Below are 18,446 nucleotides of genomic sequence, written 5' to 3'. Positions count from 1 at the left end.
AAAGATCTACAGGTAAAGATACAGTGGTGATGGAAGATATCACAGAAATAACTTAAAGGAGATAAACAATTAAGGGGGCCCTATCTGACATCACCAATTCCAGCTTAAGGGAAAAATGAAAAGTAAGAATAAAAAGCCAGAGATTATGTTTAAAATTGTCATATATAAGCTTCCAAAGCTGAGGCATGCATTTGCCACAAGACCTGGTAAACATCATGAAAACCTTTTAACCATTCATTTCTGAGATATCAAAAAAGAGAAATTCCAATATAGAAAACACTTGTATATCCCATACATGTTTTAAGAGAAGGGAGAAAATTCTCAATAGACACTCATCAGTTAAACATGGGTTCCTGGGAAGATAACAGAACCAAACAATCTGAAACCACTTATAAGAGCCAATTCAAATTTCACTTTGTAGGAAAACACAGAGAACTAATCTAGTAAAAGTAGAGAACTAAAATACCTGAGAGTCATATTTTGAATTCGGCTAGTAATGTGTTATTGCTTTAAAACACACACCCCTGCAAAACATGATGTTAGGGTATACACAAAGGAACCCAATATGCAAGACCTAGGAAAGAGTATATAAATCATCCAGTTTTGATAAATGTCTTAATATTTCAAAAAAAAAAAACCAGTAGAAAACCCAGTAGCAGTATGATACGGTATAAACACTAGAAAGGGAGTTAGGAGATCTGAGCTCCTCAGTTCTAGCTCTGACATTAAACAAGTCTCTTTAACAACCCTGGGTCTCTGTTTCCTCGCCTTTAAAATGAGGATAGATGTTCAAGGCCTAAAATACCTTCTGAGTCTGAAAAAATAAATAATAATACTGGCCAGGTGTTCTTTCTTTCTAAGAACCTCTCCCTCTCCATTAAGTCCTCCCCAAGGCACTTAGAACAGGAAAGGAAGCATTTCCACAAAAGAAAAAGCATCTTTACTGTTAAGGTCAAACACAATGGAATGGAGACAGTTTCAAAAGGGACTTGCCATAGTAAGTGATCCTAAAAGCAATGAAAGAGACTAAGTGATCTCTTAAGCTGTCTTATCTATGCTTCTTAAGAGAAATACTAAAAATTACTCCCATGTATTTGGTGACAAGAGTCTATACATTCTATTTGTAAAGACATGTAATAACTAACCATTCTCAGTATTACTATGTACACAGAAACTTCTGGTTCATAAGATAACTTAAACACAAAAAAAGGCCCACTTTATGATCTTACCAGATTGGTTTTATGAAGAAAATAATACAAATAAAGTACTGCAACTGATTCCAATAATCTATTTCAAAGTCTGGAAGGCAAAATTAATAGCAAACTGATGACAAATGTATCCCCTTATCATACCAAATTTGCCATTGAGTGCCACATTTAATAGAACATCAATTTCTTCTGGAGCTAACCCATTCTTCCACGCCACATTTTCCACAGTTTTCAAGTGCTCTTCCAAGATTTTATCTTTACTCTGTGAAGTTTTAGCAGAATCTGGAAAAAGGAACAATATTAAATAGTGGGACCTTTAAAATTTTTTCAGTCCTCAACCCCAACAGTTAGGGTTAACTTAGGATACTTAAAAGAAATAGCTTCTTTTTTAAAGTAGGCTCTACACCCACCATGGAACCCAATATGGGGCTTGAACTCACAACCCTAAGATCAAGACCTGTGCTAAGATTGAGAGCCAGACACTTAACCAACTGAGTCATCCAGGTGCTCCTAAACAAATAGATGTATGTTAAAAATGCCTTCCCCAAAACCTTTCAAAGCCTTTAAAATTCTAGAATATTTAACAGCAATAGAGGAACAGCACCTTCAGTAAGGAAAACTGAACCATGCCCTGGCATGTCTGCTCTAAACTAACTAAAAGTACTGAACTTAGACTATAAGCAGATTCAATACTAGGACTGTAGTTCCCAAACTTTGCTGCAAATTGGAATCATCCAGGGAGCCTTTTAAAAATCCTGATGCTCAGACTGCATTCCATGCCAATAAAAACAGAATGTCTTACAGTGGATGCCAGGCATCAGTGTTTTTTAAAGATTCCGAGATAAGGGGCTCCTGGGGGGTTCAGTGGGTTACGGCCTCTGTTTTCAGTTCAGGTCATGATCCCAGGGTCCTGGAATGGAGCCCCGCATCGGGCTCTCTGCTCAGCAGAGAGCCTGCTTCCCCCCCACCTTCTCTCTCTCTCTCTCTCTCTGCCTGCCTCTCTGTCTACTTGTGATCTCTGTCTGTCAAATAAATAAATAAAATCTTTTAAAAAAAAAAAAAGATTCCGAGATAATCCCAATGTGCAACAGCTTGGAAACTACCTTGCCAAGAATTTTCTTTGTTGTTGTATCCCCAGTACCCAGCATACTGATATTAGGAAGCACTTAATAAATGCCTATTAAATAAAGAAAAGCATGAATTGAGCAAAAATATGCTTTCCTTTAAAAATCCATAAGAAAAAGTCTAGGACATTTTTACAGCAATAGAACTTTCATAAGGAAAATTATCTGTCTTACCCTTCTCAAAGTATCTCACTGCTATTTGCAGAGCATCTTCTCCTTGATCATCAGCATGTCCATAATCCTCTGGTGGATTGTCTTGTTCATCATTCAGGTTGTGCTTTGAGTCATCCAGGTCTTCTTTTTCTTCCCCCGCCAGATTAGTCTGATAACTATCACTAACTTTCGAAGTCCTCTTTTGAGCCTGAGAGTCCTTAACTCTCTTTTGAGATGACATTATGGCACATGCTCTATACAGAAACAAGTGTCAAGTTACCATTAAACAAACCATCCCTTTTTACTCCACAAAGACAGGAAGCATATCTGCTTTGTGTTCCCAACAGTTAGTACACAATACCTAGGATACAAATAATACAGACACACACAAACACAAAAACCCTAACAACCATCCAGGCAACAAAAAGGCTAACTTTCACAGATGCCCTTGACCTAAACAGGAATAGGGAGAAACAACTCTCCAGGGTAATACTCACCAGTTGAACAGGACTTCTTGTGGAAAAAAATCAAGCACAAGCAACATAGCAAGTTCTCTTAAAACGGCTCTACCACAAAATCAAGTCGAAAACTAATCCATTTCATACATTCAATCTTACTTTTTCCACTCACTCCTATTTTTCTCCACCCCCCCCTTGATTTTGTTTTTAATCTTTTACACTCTCCACTTCATGAGTGCTAAGTTAAAACAGCTTAGTTCAAAAGTGAAACTGGTGACCAAACCAAGGACTCTCACAACAGAATCATTCCCCATTAATTAAGTCATTTATCCAGTAAATAATTATTGAACATCATCAAAAACAAAGCACAGTTTTAGTTACTAAGGATAAAATAAAACAGTCAAGGTCTCAGATCTCCTGAAACTTATGGGGGTAGGGTGGGAGGAGTGTGAGAGAGGAGAGTGCCACCATCTGATTTAAGACTTTCTAGCTGCAGTGTGGAGAACAGAATGTTGGGAGTCAAGGAGTGAAAACAGACGAATTTTTATTTTTATTTTTTTACTTTTTTATTTTTTTAAAAAGATTTTACTTACTTATTTGACAGAGAGAGAGAGTGCAAGAGAGGGAATACAAGCAGGGGGAGTGGGAAAGGAAGAAGCAAGCTCCCAGCTGAGCAGGGAGCCCCATGCAGGACTCAATCCCAGGACCCTGGGATCATGACCTGAGCCGAAGGCAGATGGTTAACATACTGAGCCACCCAGGTGCCCTGAAGGCTTTTTAAAAAATTCGTCTGGGGGCGTCTGGGTGACTCGGTCGATTAAGCGGCTGCCTGTATTCCGTCTCTCGCTGTCTCTCTCTGTCATATAAATAAATAAAATCTTTTTAAAAAAATAATTAGTTAAAATTTAAAAGCCTTCACCAGTCCAGAAGAAATATGACTGTAGTCTGAACTAGGCCTAAGATAGCGGTGGACAACGTAAAAAATGACTGATACGTTTTGGAGATATACTGGGCAAGGCCGTGATAACAGGATGTACGGAAAAGGAAAGAGAAGAACCCAGAAAGACTTAAGTTTTGGCTTCAAATGGGAAAAACTAAGGAAATCGTTGGAATGACAGTTACTCAATCACACCTCCCTAGAACATGAGGCCAGAGCTTGAGAGCGATATGTGTATCTAACCCAATGGGGGGTTCCGAGTTCCAAGTAGTTTCCTGGGGGGGTCCGAAAAAAGAAGGACGGGAGAGCAGCTTCTCACCCCATCCAGCTGAACTGTCCCATCGCCTCCCAGACACCCAGCCCGTCACAGACCGCCACTGCAGAGAGCAAACTCGGCCAGGACGACCGACCCAATGGACAGTTATCTGAGCTGGGGAAAAAGCCCGATCCCTGCCACATCTTGCAGAAGAGTTGCTCAGAAATCAGGAGAGTCCCTCTGCTCTGAGAGTCCCCACTTCGCGCGGTCTTTAAAAGTAAAAGTACCTCACCTAACACACTCCTCAGTCGCAAAGCCTCAGGAATCCGAACACTGCCTCTCGGATTCAAAAGAGCGGGCCCCGCCCCGCGCATGCGCTTCTTCAGAGACCCAGGCTGCCCCAGGCAGAGCGGCGCGCTCTGCTGAAGCCTGATTGGTTGGGTTACAACTCAACGGCGCGAGGAGGCGCGCGGGCGCCGACGCTGACGCAGATCCAATCCCGAGAATCTCTTGCCCCGCCCGCCGCGGGTAGGGGACCCGCAGTTTGTAGACCGTTGCTGCTGGAGATAGCTGATTGGCTGGCGTTTCCACGGTCCTAATAATGTTCGCATTCGTCATTTTGCGTAACTTGCTGCAATTAGTGTCCTTATTCCTGAATTTAACAAGAGTAATTACAGTGATAATTTTGCTCAGATTGATCCTCAAGTATCGGAACTTATAGGAAAATATGAAACTGCAAACTTCGCAATAAGGGCTGCTTATCTCTTGCTGAACAAGAGACTTGGGTTATTGAGTCTATGACTTCTGAAGCCGTCGCTTTTCCCAGGCAAAGTTCCGGGGTGGGAGGAAAGGACGGCTGGAACTGCCCTCTTTTCACCGAGGGCGGGCATACATATCTTCCAGGATTTGCCAAAAACCTGCGTCTTAAGCTAGATGTGGCACCTTTCACGTAACCTACCAGGCAACACATACAGATTTATAACTTTGAGGAATCAATGAGTCTTAAAGAAACTGGCGGAAACAGCAACAAGGGTTTAGTTTGAGACCTGAGCCTAGTCCCTACTTTAATCTCTTACTAGGTAGGAATTAAAGAGGAAAGGTAAATTAAATGGCTCTCACTGATTTTTTGAGGCCAAAACATACCCATGAACTGAGCAAAACTGTAGAAGGAAACTGCAATCAGGGAGAAATGAAGAATCAAAGATTAAGTTGTTATATTTGGGAAAGACTACACCAGAAATTACTATTTACCACATCTTATATGATTTTCAGAGTACTTTAATGAACTCTTGTTTAATCAAGCATAAGAACTGAATGTTTGATATTTTATCTAGTACATAAACTGCTCTTATCTAGGAAAACTGAAAATTTCTCGAGTCATTTTTCATACTCTTAATGATTTCATAGATTCAACTGTGTATTAGAAGGGATTTTAAGCCTTCGATCCCCTTCTCTTTTGTAGATGATGAAACTGGGGCTCTGAGTGGTGAAATAACTTGCTTAACATGACAAGTCTGTGGCACTGGAACATGTGCCAGTTTGTGGATACACATAGTGAGAGAGCACTGGTACGCCTTTGTTTCCTAGACCTGCAATTTTCTCTGAACTCATTCTTCCACCTTCCCTTGGCATCACCTAGTGAAGCAGAACTCCCTAAACCTGAAAATTGTATTGATCCTAATGCTCTAGCTTTCTTTCTTTATATGCTGACATTACCGAAGTGTGGGAGAACTTAAATGAGATTGGAAAGTTGGTAACCTCATTAGTATACTATGTGATATACAATTCCTTGTCTTTCACTTTCTCATCCAGAATCAAAAATAAAAGGGCGTGAATTGCTTCATACGAACTTTTCTTCCCAGATTTTCATTACCTGTCCAGACAGTTTCCTCCAAATTTCAAAAATGTTTATTTTGAAAGAATGAGAGAAATAAGACAGAGGTATCAATTAACAAGAACAATGGCACTGAAGAAAATACAATAATTTGTACTCCCCACACACACAATGCCCCACCCCTCTCCCCATCCCTGGCACAATAATAGTAAAACCATCAAAGCACATCAAACAAGGAGAAACAGCAGTACTGAATGAAGAAAGCAAAGTTTCATACTGCTCAATCCAACCAATCCATATCAAATATCCTTCCCCCAACTAGACTCCAGCCACTGTAATGATAAAGAGGTGTAGAGGAGACAACCACAGGAGTAACTGCGATCTCGGTTTACACTAGCAAAGTTCAGTGAAGATTCAATAGGAGTAATGAATCTGTTTGGCAGGGAAACACTGGATACAGCTCCTCTGTCAAGTTTCAGATGATTTAAGAGAACAACTAGAGTTTGAGATTCACAGATTTCTAATGGAACTAATCCCTGCTCCCTCAACCGTAATGGAGCAGCTGCCAAATCCTGGTTAGTTGCTGAGAGTAGTAGGAAGTGAGGCAACTTTTGGCTTAAGAAAATCCAAAAAAAATGTCTGGTAAAAGTTTACTGCTTCGATTTCAAACTGTGAGCAAAGATGCTTAGTAGGTTGAGTTGGGGCAAAGGTAAGGTGAAACTTCCAATTTTATCACTTGAATTAGATTATGTATTGACTGCATATATCCCTTATTTTAATTAAACTCAATATGGAGTATTTAAAATTTCAACAACTGTTACAGTGGAGGCTAACCAGTATAACTCAGTGTCTCGAATTGAAGCAACTGTCTCCTAAAGTGGTAAATTAAAGTTTTCAGCTGAATTTCCCTCATCCCACAGGAATACATCACTTGATTTATACCAGAAGTAAGCAGGATTCTCTTTAGAAGAGGTTTATTTTATTCTGCCCTCACTAGAATCAGTTTGTAAAGGGAAGGATACCTGTGCAGGATTAGTTCAAGATCAGAGCCTTATCCTCACACCTGCGTGCACAAGTGTGCACGCGTGTATGTGCACACACACACACACACACACACGCACAGACAGTAAATACATTTTCCCACACATAATTTTATAGTCACATGCTTGCTGGAGTCCATCTCACAAATACACTTCAACAGTTAGCCATATACATGTACATGCAGCAAGATGTGAGTTGCCCCAAAGTGATTAAAGGTGGTGCACATATGTCTATGTGGGGAGGTCATTTTAGGGTATAGGTGTACACAAGCCAGTAAGACCATTAACTTGCAGATCATATTTTTCCCTTTCCCTCAAGATAAATAAATCAAATGAAAAACACACACTGACATCTTCCTGGGTGTCATGGAGGCAACTGCCTGGAAGGTCCACTTTTTGCACTTCTGCTTTCCTATGACAACTTCATTTTGCCCTGAGGGGCCTTCTCATATAAGGAGGGCTGCTCCTCCGCATTCCCGGCATTCCCCGCTTGCCCCGGCAGTGGCAAGGGCTTCTTCTCAGAAGACCGGTCTTCAGGCTTGCGGGCAATCAGCAGGCGGCAGGTGAGCAGGATTCCAAACACCAGAGCATGGGCGTAGCGTTTGAGAGGATCACCGACTAGCTGATGGAAGAAGAGCACAGCCAACACCAGCAAGAGTAGGAAGAAGTTGGCCACATCTTTGGGACGCCCAGGCACAAGGGTCATGACAATGCCACAGGCCACCTCAAGAGCACCAATGCTTTTGCGGAGGAGGATGGAATTGATCCCCATTTTCTTCAGCAGAGGGAGGGCTCGGACATAGCTCTTGTAAGCACGTTTCTAGAGTGAAATACCACAAGGAATGCCACATTAACGTTGATTTTAACGTTAGAATGAAGAACACACAAGCAAGGGCTTCCTTCTGTCCCCACCAGGTTCCCCCCCCCCTTTTTTTTTTACTGTGGTTCCTAAATAAAAGCCTTGTAATGAAGATAAGAAAAAAAACAAGCGATCTTCTGAGATCCCTGTGATTTAAACCTTAGTAACAGCAGGGCACCTGGGTGGCTCAGTTAGTTGAGGGTCCAACACTTGATTTCAGCTCAGGTTATGATCTCAGGGCCATGGGACTGGGCTCTGCCCTCAGCATAGAGTCTGCATGTCCCTCTCCCTCTGCTCCTCCCCCCACTCACACTCGCTTTCTCTCTCTAAAATAAATGTTAAAATAAATAAATAAATAAAACTTAGTAACAACACCAAAGAGAATTTGGCTTTACAGTTAAAAATTATTTTCTGATTATAAATCACAAACAACACTAAAAGCATTTATAAGAAAATTTATTGGGCCCATAAAATCTGTTACAGATTAGCCACATTCACATTTTCTAGTGCCTGCCTCGTTCAAACCCAGATGCATACGAACACCAACAAAAATGAAACAAGGCAAGGCGCAGTATGATAAAGCCTCACTAATTTGGACTTCCCAAATTTGGAATCTGTGATAATTCGAAAAAAGCTAGGCAGGAGTTTACACTTGCAGAATCTGCAAAAATTAAAAAGTGAGTACTAAGTAAATAGAAAAATTAAAATGTGTGCAAATGTTAGCCCCTTATATATCTTTAAAATATAGTAAGATAAAAACTAGTCTCATGGTCAGTGAGATAAAAGTCCCAGGCCTTTACAAGATGCTACTTTGTTAGCCTGGTGCAAGTTCATTAATTTTAATCTAACAAATATGTATTGAACACCTACAATGGATTATGCGATGGAGATAAAAAGGTAAATAAGCCAGGGTCAAGAAGCTCTTGGTCTGGTGCGGGGAAATGGATACACAAAACGCCAGTATAAAGCAATATGGTTAAGGACACATAATAGACATCTGTATGAGGTCTAATTGTAGCCCAAAGGGAGACATCATACAACAGAGGAGGGAGTCACGGGATATATTACAAATTAATAAGATTATATTGACCTTAGGGTAATAGATAATCATATTTTTCACTGTATTCAGATGGGCCTGATCCTCATTTTGTAGTAAATCGATGAGATTTTATCAAGTGTCTTATTAGGTTGGCCCACTGCTTTGTTTTCAGTAAGTATCCATTAACCCATTCAATATTTATTAAGTGCTTCCTTGCACTAGGCACTGTCTAGGTACTTTGGATACAGATATCAATCATTCAAAGGCTCTTCTTTCCTAAAGCTTGAGTTTATATGAAGAGAAGTTATGGGTGCCAAACAAAATTATGCAGTAGAAACAGTGGAGGCATACCAGAGTGATCAAGTCTCCCTAGATGGAAACAGAGAAAAGCTAGAGTGGAATATTAAAGGAAGAGCAGGTGTTGGCAAATCAATAAGCAAAGGGCATTGTAGGCAGAAGAAACTGGATGAGCAAAGGCCCTGAAGCACCAAACAGACTTGTGTGTTTCAAACACTGCCCCAGTTCAGCATAGGTTGAGAGAGGGAGGGGTGAGAGTGAGACATGAAACAGGGGAGATAGATATGAATCATGGATCCTGAGAACTATATACATCCTCTTATATATGTCTATATATGTGTCACCAGGAGATCTTGGAGAACTATATATGTTGTGCTGTGGAGGTGGGTTTTATCCTATAAGCCAGGGCGAGCACCATAATTTGCTTTTGAGGAAGGTCCTTATGGAAATAGTGTGGAGGGTGCATTGGGAGAAGTATGCCTGGAAGCAAGGAGACCAAATAAGAGACTTAGATTAATGATAGGAGGGATAGAAGGAAGGGGACAGAGTCAAGAATATTTTTAATGCAATATCATAGAACTTAGTGTTATACTGGATGTGGGCACTGGGGGAAAGGGATAAGTCAAGAAAGATTCTCTGGTCTCTGGCTTGGGTATGTGGGTAGAAGGGTGTTACCATTCTCCAGGTTTGGGTATGCATCTGGAAGATCATATTGGGGGTGGGGCAAGGGGTAGGAAGGAGTAAGGGATTCAATTTGGGTTTTTTAGTTGAAGTATCTCTAAGACATCTAAGTGGAGATGTCTAGTAGGCAGCTCAGTAATAGAGGTCTAGAATAATGATACAGAATGGATAGTCATCAGTATCCATCCTGATGTATATATACATCAGTATGTATATATACAGTCTATATACAGCAGAATGTATATATGTATATATATAGTATAAATACAGCAGTATATGTATATGTATATATACAGTATATGTGTATATATGTATGTGTACATATATATACAGCAGAATGTATATATACAGTGGGAAAAATTGTGTGCATTTTGTGTGCAAAAACTGACATTTAAGAAATGGAAAGAGGAAGATGGTCCACAAAGCAGACAGAAGAGAGTGTGGTCAGAAAAGTAGAGGGAAAACCAAGAAAGACAGGGTCATGGGGGTCAAGGTTTTCAAGAAGAGAATAGTCAAAAGTTCCAGATGCAAGGCAAGTATCATAAGAATCAGGCAGAAAGCCAACTTGACCTCTTAGAAGCATCTGGCACTTAGAATAGTGTTCACACTCTCTAGATTTGGAACAAACGTCGTCATCTCTCTCACTTCTGGATCAGTGAATGCAACTTATTTCATGGATTAACTACCATAAGTGGCACAAGATAATCCTCTATGAGGACTGTTAAAAGACCAATGGTTTAGTGGGAAAAAAAAACATAATTTTTATTCAGACAGACTTGGCTTTAAATCTCATCTCTGTCACTTTCTAGTGGGGTGTCCATAGGCAAATTATTTGACCTCTCTGAGCCTCATTTTCCTGAGCAGGGTTAAGAATAAAGTGAAATGAGCCAGGCTATTTGCCTTGAATGTAAAATTTAAGAAGGCACCAAAAGGATTTCTTGAATAAGGTAAATGATATCATTAATGAGTAAAATATCAAAGCTTCAGATAAAGGCAGGATCCAGCTCTGCACTTACACAACCCTGCCTCATTTATCTCTTCCCAGTCCTGGCCCTGTCAGATCCTGTCTTTAAAATTTCACCTCACCCTAGTCCCTATCCTATTCCTGAGCATGTAAAGAAACACAGAGGGTTAGTCATTCTTCCTCCCTCTTCCCATTTTAGGTTAAATCAGGGAGTCCCAGAGAAATTAGGAGAGATGTTGATGAGTTGGCAGAGTAAAACCCTGGGTTGAACTGCAGGAGACCCATATGGAGCAGAGCAGAGGTGGTGAGGAGAAGTGTACCCATTTCCTCTCACTATTAATCTAGATGCCACCTGCCCACTCTCTCCCTCTCTGCACTCTGGTGAGAGTGGCAGGGCAACATCAGGGAAAGAGGTCTAGACACAAGAGTCTTCTTCAACACTTTTAAATGAGGACCATTTCTAATTAACAACACAAAGCTTCCCAAAAGGCAGTTCCTAAATCCCAAATGTAAGCTTCTGACATGATGAAGGCAGGAGGCAAGATGAGTTTCTTACAGTCAGTTCAGAGCCAAGACTTCCAGATGCTGGCTGAGTGGCTTCTGGAAACACTCCTTTTTTGGCTAAGGCTAACCACCCATCATTCAAGAATAGATTCTTAACTATACTATAGTGGAATCCGTAGCCTGGGGCCAAATTCCAGGTCTTTAAATCAAGTTCCCATGACTTCAGTGATCTTTTTTTTTTTCTTTACATTTGGTGTAACTCCATATTACTTTATCAGTTGTTTATCTAACTTCTTAAACTACCACTGTGGATCTTTAATGCAGCTGTTGCCTCTTTTTTTTTCTCTTTCTTTTCTCCAGAGGAAACTGCACATGGATAAGCCATTTCATCAAATCTTTAGTGCAAAGCTGAGTAGGTACAGATAGCATCTATTCTCCAGGACTTCAGACAGGGAATGTTTAATTTGTTAGAAATGGGACTAAGCTTGGATGGAGTCTTGACATTATAGGAAGGCCTTTATTCTTTCTCCTGTGGAGTAGGATGGAGACATCAAAAGAATCCTACTATTGCCAGCCCCATCAGTGTTTGGTCTGGGCCACATCAGTTCTAACAATAGAAGGGTCACATGTCTTGAATCTATAGTAACTAGAGCTCTAAAGACTTTAATTGTCCTGATGGTAAGAATAAAGAGAGTTGACTGAGTCACTCTCCCAAAAGGCTCTCACAATTCACTTTGTTAGGTCTGTTTCCCTTCCATTGCAATGACCCAGACCCTGTAACCATAGTTTCCTTATAGGGCAAGGAAGCAGGGAAGAAGAGTGTTTAGTCAAATGTTTCAAATCCCTTTCATAGAAAGCAATTGTCCAACAATATCCTTGGGCTGAGATTTTTAAGATAGGCTTAATTTCAATTTTAGTTTTGCCCCTAAGTTGCTTAGAGAAAATCACTAAGCATTTTACTATCTGGGTTTCCCCTTTTGTAAATTAAATGAACATTTTGGAGATTTAGTTAAAAAAATCATAACATCATGGTATCAGACAAGGGCCACACAGAGACACACACACACATTTCATTATCAGTGAACCATACAATGAGAAGTCCATGCATTTGCAAGCAAACCATGGTGATTATTTTAATGATAATAGCGGTGAATCAAACAGGTCCATTCTTATGGTATGAGAAGATACGATTCAGACATGAGTCAAAAGCATATGGAGCCTTTCTTTAGTCATACCCTTTCTCTTTTTGTCATTTACTCTTCAGAACAACGTAGGGTCCATGATCTCATATTAATGACATTTATTTGAAGAGCTCAAAACCATCTAATTGCATTTATCTTCAATTGCAGTTAATTACTGATCCAAGTCAGCTAACAGGACAAAATGGGAACAGAAACCAAGTGGTTTGATCCACTTCAGTACACTTATGCCAGTTAGGTAAAGAAAAAAATGGCTAATCCACTGTAAATTCCATTTATATAAAGTTCAAAAACAGTAAAACTAACTTATGTTGTTAGAAGTCAGGAAGATAATAACCCTTGGGGAGGTAGTAACTGGAAGGGGCCATGGGGAGGCGGGTTTCAGGAGAGCTGGTGTGTTCTTGATATGGGTGCTGGTTACACAGGAGTATTCTGAAAATTCCTTGAGCTGTACATTTACGTTAGATGCACATTTCAGAATGTATGTTACACTTCACTAAAATTTACAGAGGAAAAAAAAAACTATGAAAGCCAAAGAGGGCACTGACAAAAATACATTTTGGCTAAAATTCTCAGCTTCGTTGATATCTTAGACCATAAAGGCTCATAAATGCTGCAAAATATACTGACTCGAATATGATTTCCCTGCATCTTTGTAGGGGAAAAAGCCAAATGTGAGTTATTGATTATTTCTTCAATGCAATAAAAAGCCATCACGTGTTTAATTGCCAAATATCCATGTGAATTATAAACACATTTTAAGCAATTCCACTTTCTGCTGTCATATAGTACCAACCTACAGAGGAAGCTGGCGAATCTCGTCCTACTAACCAAAGTGGATCCTTCCCAGATTGCATTTTAGGGCAGAAGGCTTCAACTATTAGTCAAAGGTCACTTTGAAACAAGCATAGCTCTTGGCCATTGAGAAGCTACACGTTCCCTGGCATCACCTCCAGTGGAGTTTAGCTTGAGATGGTTGAATGTATGAATTAAGCAAAGTCACTTTCCATCTCAGGGTCAGTTTCCTCTCTGATGGAATAAATGTACTGTACCACCTCAGAGAGCGGTCTAAGCATCAGTGAATTACTATCTTATTACCTAGCTGGAAAGCAATTAATCGCAGTGATTGGAAGCATAAAAGATTACCTAAGGACATTAAATAAACTACCCAAACATCTGGAGTGTTTCCCCAGGGATATACAAACCCTAGGGCATTTAACTATAGATAAGCCAATCAAACAAACAACAAACCTTCACTTTGAGGGGATAAGAAGAAGCAGAGCCTTGCCCTGTTCTTAGCGCCAAAATCCCTTGGCTTCATTGTGACGGGATTTTGGTGTTTTCTCACTATTCTGCGTGTAGCCCCTTTTGATTACAGAATGGAACCACTGCCTCAAAGAGCTGAATACCAAATTTAGAGCAAGTCAACCATTTGTTTGTTCCCCATCACTGCCCAGGAAACTGCTTAGCAGCATTTCTATGTGCTGTCTCCCAATTTCAAGTGAATTAATGAAGGCATTTAGTCAAGGGAGTGATCAGTCATGTTGAGTTCATGTGGGCTTTAGAGTACTCTATAATGACATTTGCTAAATCTGGAGGAGGTATGGGGCGACACACACCAAATGGGCAATTCAAAGAGACATCTGGAAGTTCTGCATGGAATCCACTGTGCATTAACTGGCAGCAAGTGTGGAGCTTTCAAAATTAGCTAATTGCGTAAAGGTCTGTTCACCAGGGCACATGAAAATAGCATCTTGCTCTTTTAAGTGCCTGATTTCAATCCCTTAAACTGACCGTTCAGATTAGTCAGGAAGCCCCTGCATAATGCAGAATCAATTATTACCATCACTTCACCCAGAACATTTCTTGAACACTGGCTATATGTAAATTACCACTGTACCAGATGCTTCCATATATAATCTCAACTAATACTTACAACAACCTTCTAAAGGAAGAATTATTATCCTCATCTCACAGATAAGGAAACTGAGGCACTAGGAATGTCAGGACTCAAGCACTAACCTATATGACTGAAAGTCTGTGCTCTTTCCATTAACCATTCCTGGTTTCTGCAGTATACAGGAAAGAAGTTAATCATTGGTCCGTAGGGTTTTCAGCCATGATTCCTCACAGAGGGGACAACACCTAAGCATAACACTAATGGTTTTAGAACAAGAAAAATAAACAGTGACAAAAAAGAAAAAAGAAACAAAAATCTAAATTTGAAATTGGTTTCAAAGTAAAGGTTTGAATTGGTGTAGTTGAACGGTTATAAAAAAGAAGCAAGAATGTGCCAGATATGTTCAAGAATCAGTTGCAAGTTCTGACATCCAAAAAGGCAGTTGTAATCATTAATGACCCCTCTACTGAGAAGATTCAGTCACGGACTTGGTTTCTAATCTCTGCTCCCACAACAGCGTACCCTATGATATTGGATCAGTTTGATCCATCAGTAAAATAAGAATAACTAATAAGATGAATTTACCTCACTGATATGTTTTAAAGAACAAATAATCTTTAAACAACAACACTTTGAGATCTTGTAAGAAAAGCTGCTGCAGTCAATGAATGACTGTCAATGCAGAGGAATCACTCCTAAATGGAAAACAGAAAATCCCAGATAATCAGCCTAGCTGATCTAGAGTTGGGGTCCTTAGGGGCCATACCGCCTTCTGAGAGCAAGAAATGGCTCCTGAACTACATAATCAAGATCGAACCAGAGAACTCTGAAGGGTGGTGACCAGCCAAGACAATGCTCCAATGACTCATTCATTCACTCATCCATTCAACAAATATAAATCGAGTCCCTTCTTTGTACTAGAACTTAATTTTTCCCATTTCCTTTGGACTTAAGAATAAAGCTTGGCCAGCTCAGAACTGGTGCAGTGGCCCCTATGCTGGACAGCCCTCCCCAGCCTGGGGCCAATGTTCAGTGCAGGAGGGGACCCTGGAAAAGGCAATCTGAAAATCCTCCTCAAGCTTCATACTACTGTGAAGTCTACCTCCCAGCTAGATATAGTTCCTCCATTCTTTCCAGATACCCCTGAACACATAAGCACAGAACTGTGCTTGTACACACACACACACACACACACACACACACATTCACAATGGTTCTATACTGCTGTATTAGCTTATACTTATATAAATATGTTCCTTTGTATGATACGAAATCTTGACATTGGTTTCTTCTGCCTTTCAGGAGACTGCAAAACACAGCTCCACTCCCTAGGAAGAAACCTACTGTAAACCCATTTGTGGCTGGTCCTCCTCGTGAGCTCCTGCCAAGCTGGTAAGAAGCTTCCCGGTGACTCCATTTTAGCTGGATTGCCTGCAGATCCTAACAGTGTACTTAGGGTACAGGTTGGGGGGACCTCTAACACAGTGGAGGAGGGCCTGGGGGCTGGGAAGTATATTGAAGAAGGCTACTATGTCCTAAGAAAAGGAAAAGTCAAAAATACCTAAGGTTCACACACAAACATATTAATACATGTATATATGAAAAGTAAAGAAAAGCAATAGCATTTCATTTACTTGTAATCTAAACTAAACTACTACACTGAAACCAAAATATAGTGGCGTTTCACCTCCACCAGGTCCCTCTGCATTTGGTGGCATCTGCTACCCCACCTCCCCTCCCCTCCCCAGTGCAGGCTGCCTTGGATTCTCATTTTGACCTGATTTCAATCCCATCTGGCCAAACATGCTGGGAGGAGGGGAAGGGAGAAGGAGAAATACATTAGTATTTGCCATTGGGGCTAGACCTAGGCGCTGGAGTCCCAGCCACCCTCCCCCACCCCCAGGGTGATCCTGTGGTGAGAGAGACATGGAAAGCACCAGCTCAAACCCTGAGTCAGAAACCAGAGCTGCCTGCAAACATTTTCTAGCATCTACAATTCACCAGTCTCCATCTATTTGCAGCTCACGTTGAGGGGCTCTGGAAGGCTCCGCAGTGGGCTCCAGGAGAGCGCTATTTATTCCTCTCAACGTGTGGGGCTATTCCTCCTTGACTCAGCCCTAATGGAGAGACCCTCTTCCCTCTTTTCTCTCTCCCTTCCTGTTCCTCCCCTAAGCTCCTTTCCTTCTTGACCTTGAGAGCCCAGTAATGGGTTTGGCAGTCAGGCAAAGGCAGTGAGAAGCAGGTTCTCTTCAGCCAGGGTGGGGAAATGAAGAGGCAAAGTGACAGGGGGGGAGACGCGAGACCGAAAGTGCTGGAAACATACCCTGCCATCTCCTCACACTCTACAGCATAGGAACAAGTCCTCTTCACGCCCAACTGGGGAGAGCAGCCCAGCCCCCAGGTTGCAGAGGAAATGTTTTGGCCAGTCACCTTCGGTGATTCCAACTCTGCAGAGGGGAAAAACTGCAGAGGACCTGACCCCGGGCATCCACAAGAGGCAAAGTGGGGATTATGGACTATTTTGCAGGAGAGCAGAGGCAGACTTTGCAGATTTTGCAGATTAGCCCAGAAACAAAACAAAACAATACAAAACAAAACATCAAGGTCTCCCTTGAGAGAAGAGGAAGAAGCAGGCACTCAGTGACCTTTATTTGGGCCAAGACTGCTTTGTCTCAAGGATACAGACACACACCCAGGCAGCTAGGGATCAGCTCTCAGCCAGGGATGAGTGCCTTTCCCGCCCCTAAGAAAGGCTTGTTTTAGTAGCCTGTTCTCTCCCAGCTCTTTCCGTCCTTCCCCTTTGTTCTTCCCTAAGATAAATAAACTCTCCAGCCTGCTAAACTCTTAGCTCCAAGGGAAGGAATCAGACTTGCAGACTGCTTGCCCGGACTTTGGGTGTGCTAGAAGGAGGGAAGGATTCCTGCCCAATGACAGGTGTTACGCAGGTCTCAGCCTTCTGGTTTACTTGGAGGTGGGGGTGTACTCGCTGGGCAACCCCTCCCCCAACTGGCATCCAGTGGCTCCAAAACAGTTGCTCCCAGCATAGCCTACAAATGAAATCGCTCTTGTCCAGCTGCACCTTCGAAGCTGCAAAGTTGTTGGGGAGAAGGTATGGTCCGGGGTGGGGGTAGGGGTTAAGGGGACGTGACCATGGACTGGGAAGGAAAGAAGGGGAGAGGTACTCGCAATCCCTGGGGGGTGCGTCCCTCGTCACCCGTTTGCTTCACTTACCATCTCAGTGTAGGCATCCTTGCTGAGCCTGGGGGTCAACTTGATAGTTCCCATGAAAACAAAGAAGAGTCCCAGGGCCACTGAGAGGGCCACAACAGTTACGGTTCTGGGGGATGCCATGGGGTCACCAAGGCAGGTCCCAACTAATCCTTCTGCTTTGCGCACCCCGTCTGTCTAAGGCGCAGGCAGTTAGCACAGAGAGAGCTAGAGGGACGCTGCGGAGGCAGCAGGCAGCTAGAATGACAAAGGGAGAGGAGGGAGCTCGAGAGAAAAATTGAGAGATCGAGATTCAACCTCTCTCACTACAACAATCTCTGGGTCCTAATGCCCTACTCTTACTCCTGGCCAAAAGCACAGTCTGGAAGTTAAAGAAGACCTAAACTGAGGTGGGAACTTCACGTCTTAAAATGGGTGGAAACTAGGTTATGCTTCGAGTTCAGTCCCTGGGCTGCCTCTGGAATGAGGAATCAGGGAAGACCTCCTTCCCACCACTTCCCACCAGGCGCACTTTTCATCTCTAAGTTATTTACTCCCTTTTTGCCACCTCCCTCCTTTTCTCCCCTTTTCCTTTCCCTCAGTCAAAACAGGAGTCCTCAGTTTGCTTGTTTCTGCAGTGGGTAACACTCAAGGATAAAACGGCAAAGTTGTCAGGCTCCATTGCTACTGAAGAAAGCTTTATCTTTCTCTTCCTGGAAAACCGTTAATGGCTCCCATTGCCCAGCGATTAACTCCAGAGTTTTAAATTTGGCATTTTGACCTCTA

The 18,446-nt window shown here is 41.8% G+C and overlaps 2 protein-coding genes across 4 annotated transcripts in view; both read right to left on the bottom strand.

Moving 5' to 3' along the window:
* Positions 1 to 2,726, bottom strand: part of LOC111159185 (centromere protein I) — a 75,158-nt gene extending 72,432 nt beyond the window's left edge. For both annotated transcript variants that reach the window (XM_022521628.1, XM_022521629.1), the window contains exons 1-2: positions 2,507 to 2,726; positions 1,353 to 1,490 (exon numbers count right to left, since the gene is read on the bottom strand). In XM_022521628.1, coding sequence (XP_022377336.1) covers positions 1,353 to 1,490; positions 2,507 to 2,726 — 358 coding nt within the window. The remainder of the gene's footprint in view (positions 1 to 1,352; positions 1,491 to 2,506) is intronic.
* On the bottom strand, positions 512 to 17,976 carry LOC111159186 (transmembrane protein 35A). Of its 2 annotated transcripts, XR_002641402.1 has the most exons (3): positions 17,685 to 17,976; positions 7,352 to 7,830; positions 512 to 524 (listed from the first exon to the last, which is right to left on the bottom strand). XR_002641402.1 is itself a non-coding variant. In XM_022521630.1 (2 exons), exons 1-2 carry the CDS (start codon positions 17,802 to 17,804, stop codon positions 7,423 to 7,425), a joined length of 528 nt encoding a protein of 175 aa, XP_022377338.1. In that variant the 5' UTR covers positions 17,805 to 17,922; the 3' UTR covers positions 6,619 to 7,422. The 2 variants fall into 2 exon arrangements, 1 of the variants encoding a protein (XP_022377338.1); XM_022521630.1 differs by lacking the exon at positions 512 to 524 and having other exon boundaries at positions 6,619 to 7,830; positions 17,685 to 17,922.
* Positions 17,977 to 18,446: the final 470 nt, after the last annotated feature.

Source organism: Enhydra lutris, unplaced genomic scaffold (genome assembly GCF_002288905.1).
Source record: "Enhydra lutris kenyoni isolate GAN:26980312 unplaced genomic scaffold, ASM228890v2 scaffoldscaffold67, whole genome shotgun sequence".
Lineage (NCBI taxonomy): Eukaryota > Metazoa > Chordata > Mammalia > Carnivora > Mustelidae > Enhydra > Enhydra lutris.
This window is presented reverse-complemented; position numbering and strand designations above follow the sequence as displayed.

Coding starts and splice junctions, on each gene's coding strand:
- LOC111159186 (XM_022521630.1), bottom strand. CDS start 17,804: ATGGCATCCCCCAGAACCGTAACTGTTGTGGCCCTCTCAGTGGCCCTG. Junction 7,831..17,684: donor AGGATGCCTACACTGAGATG/GTAAGTGAAGCA, acceptor ATTTCACTCTAG/AAACGTGCTTACAAGAGCTA.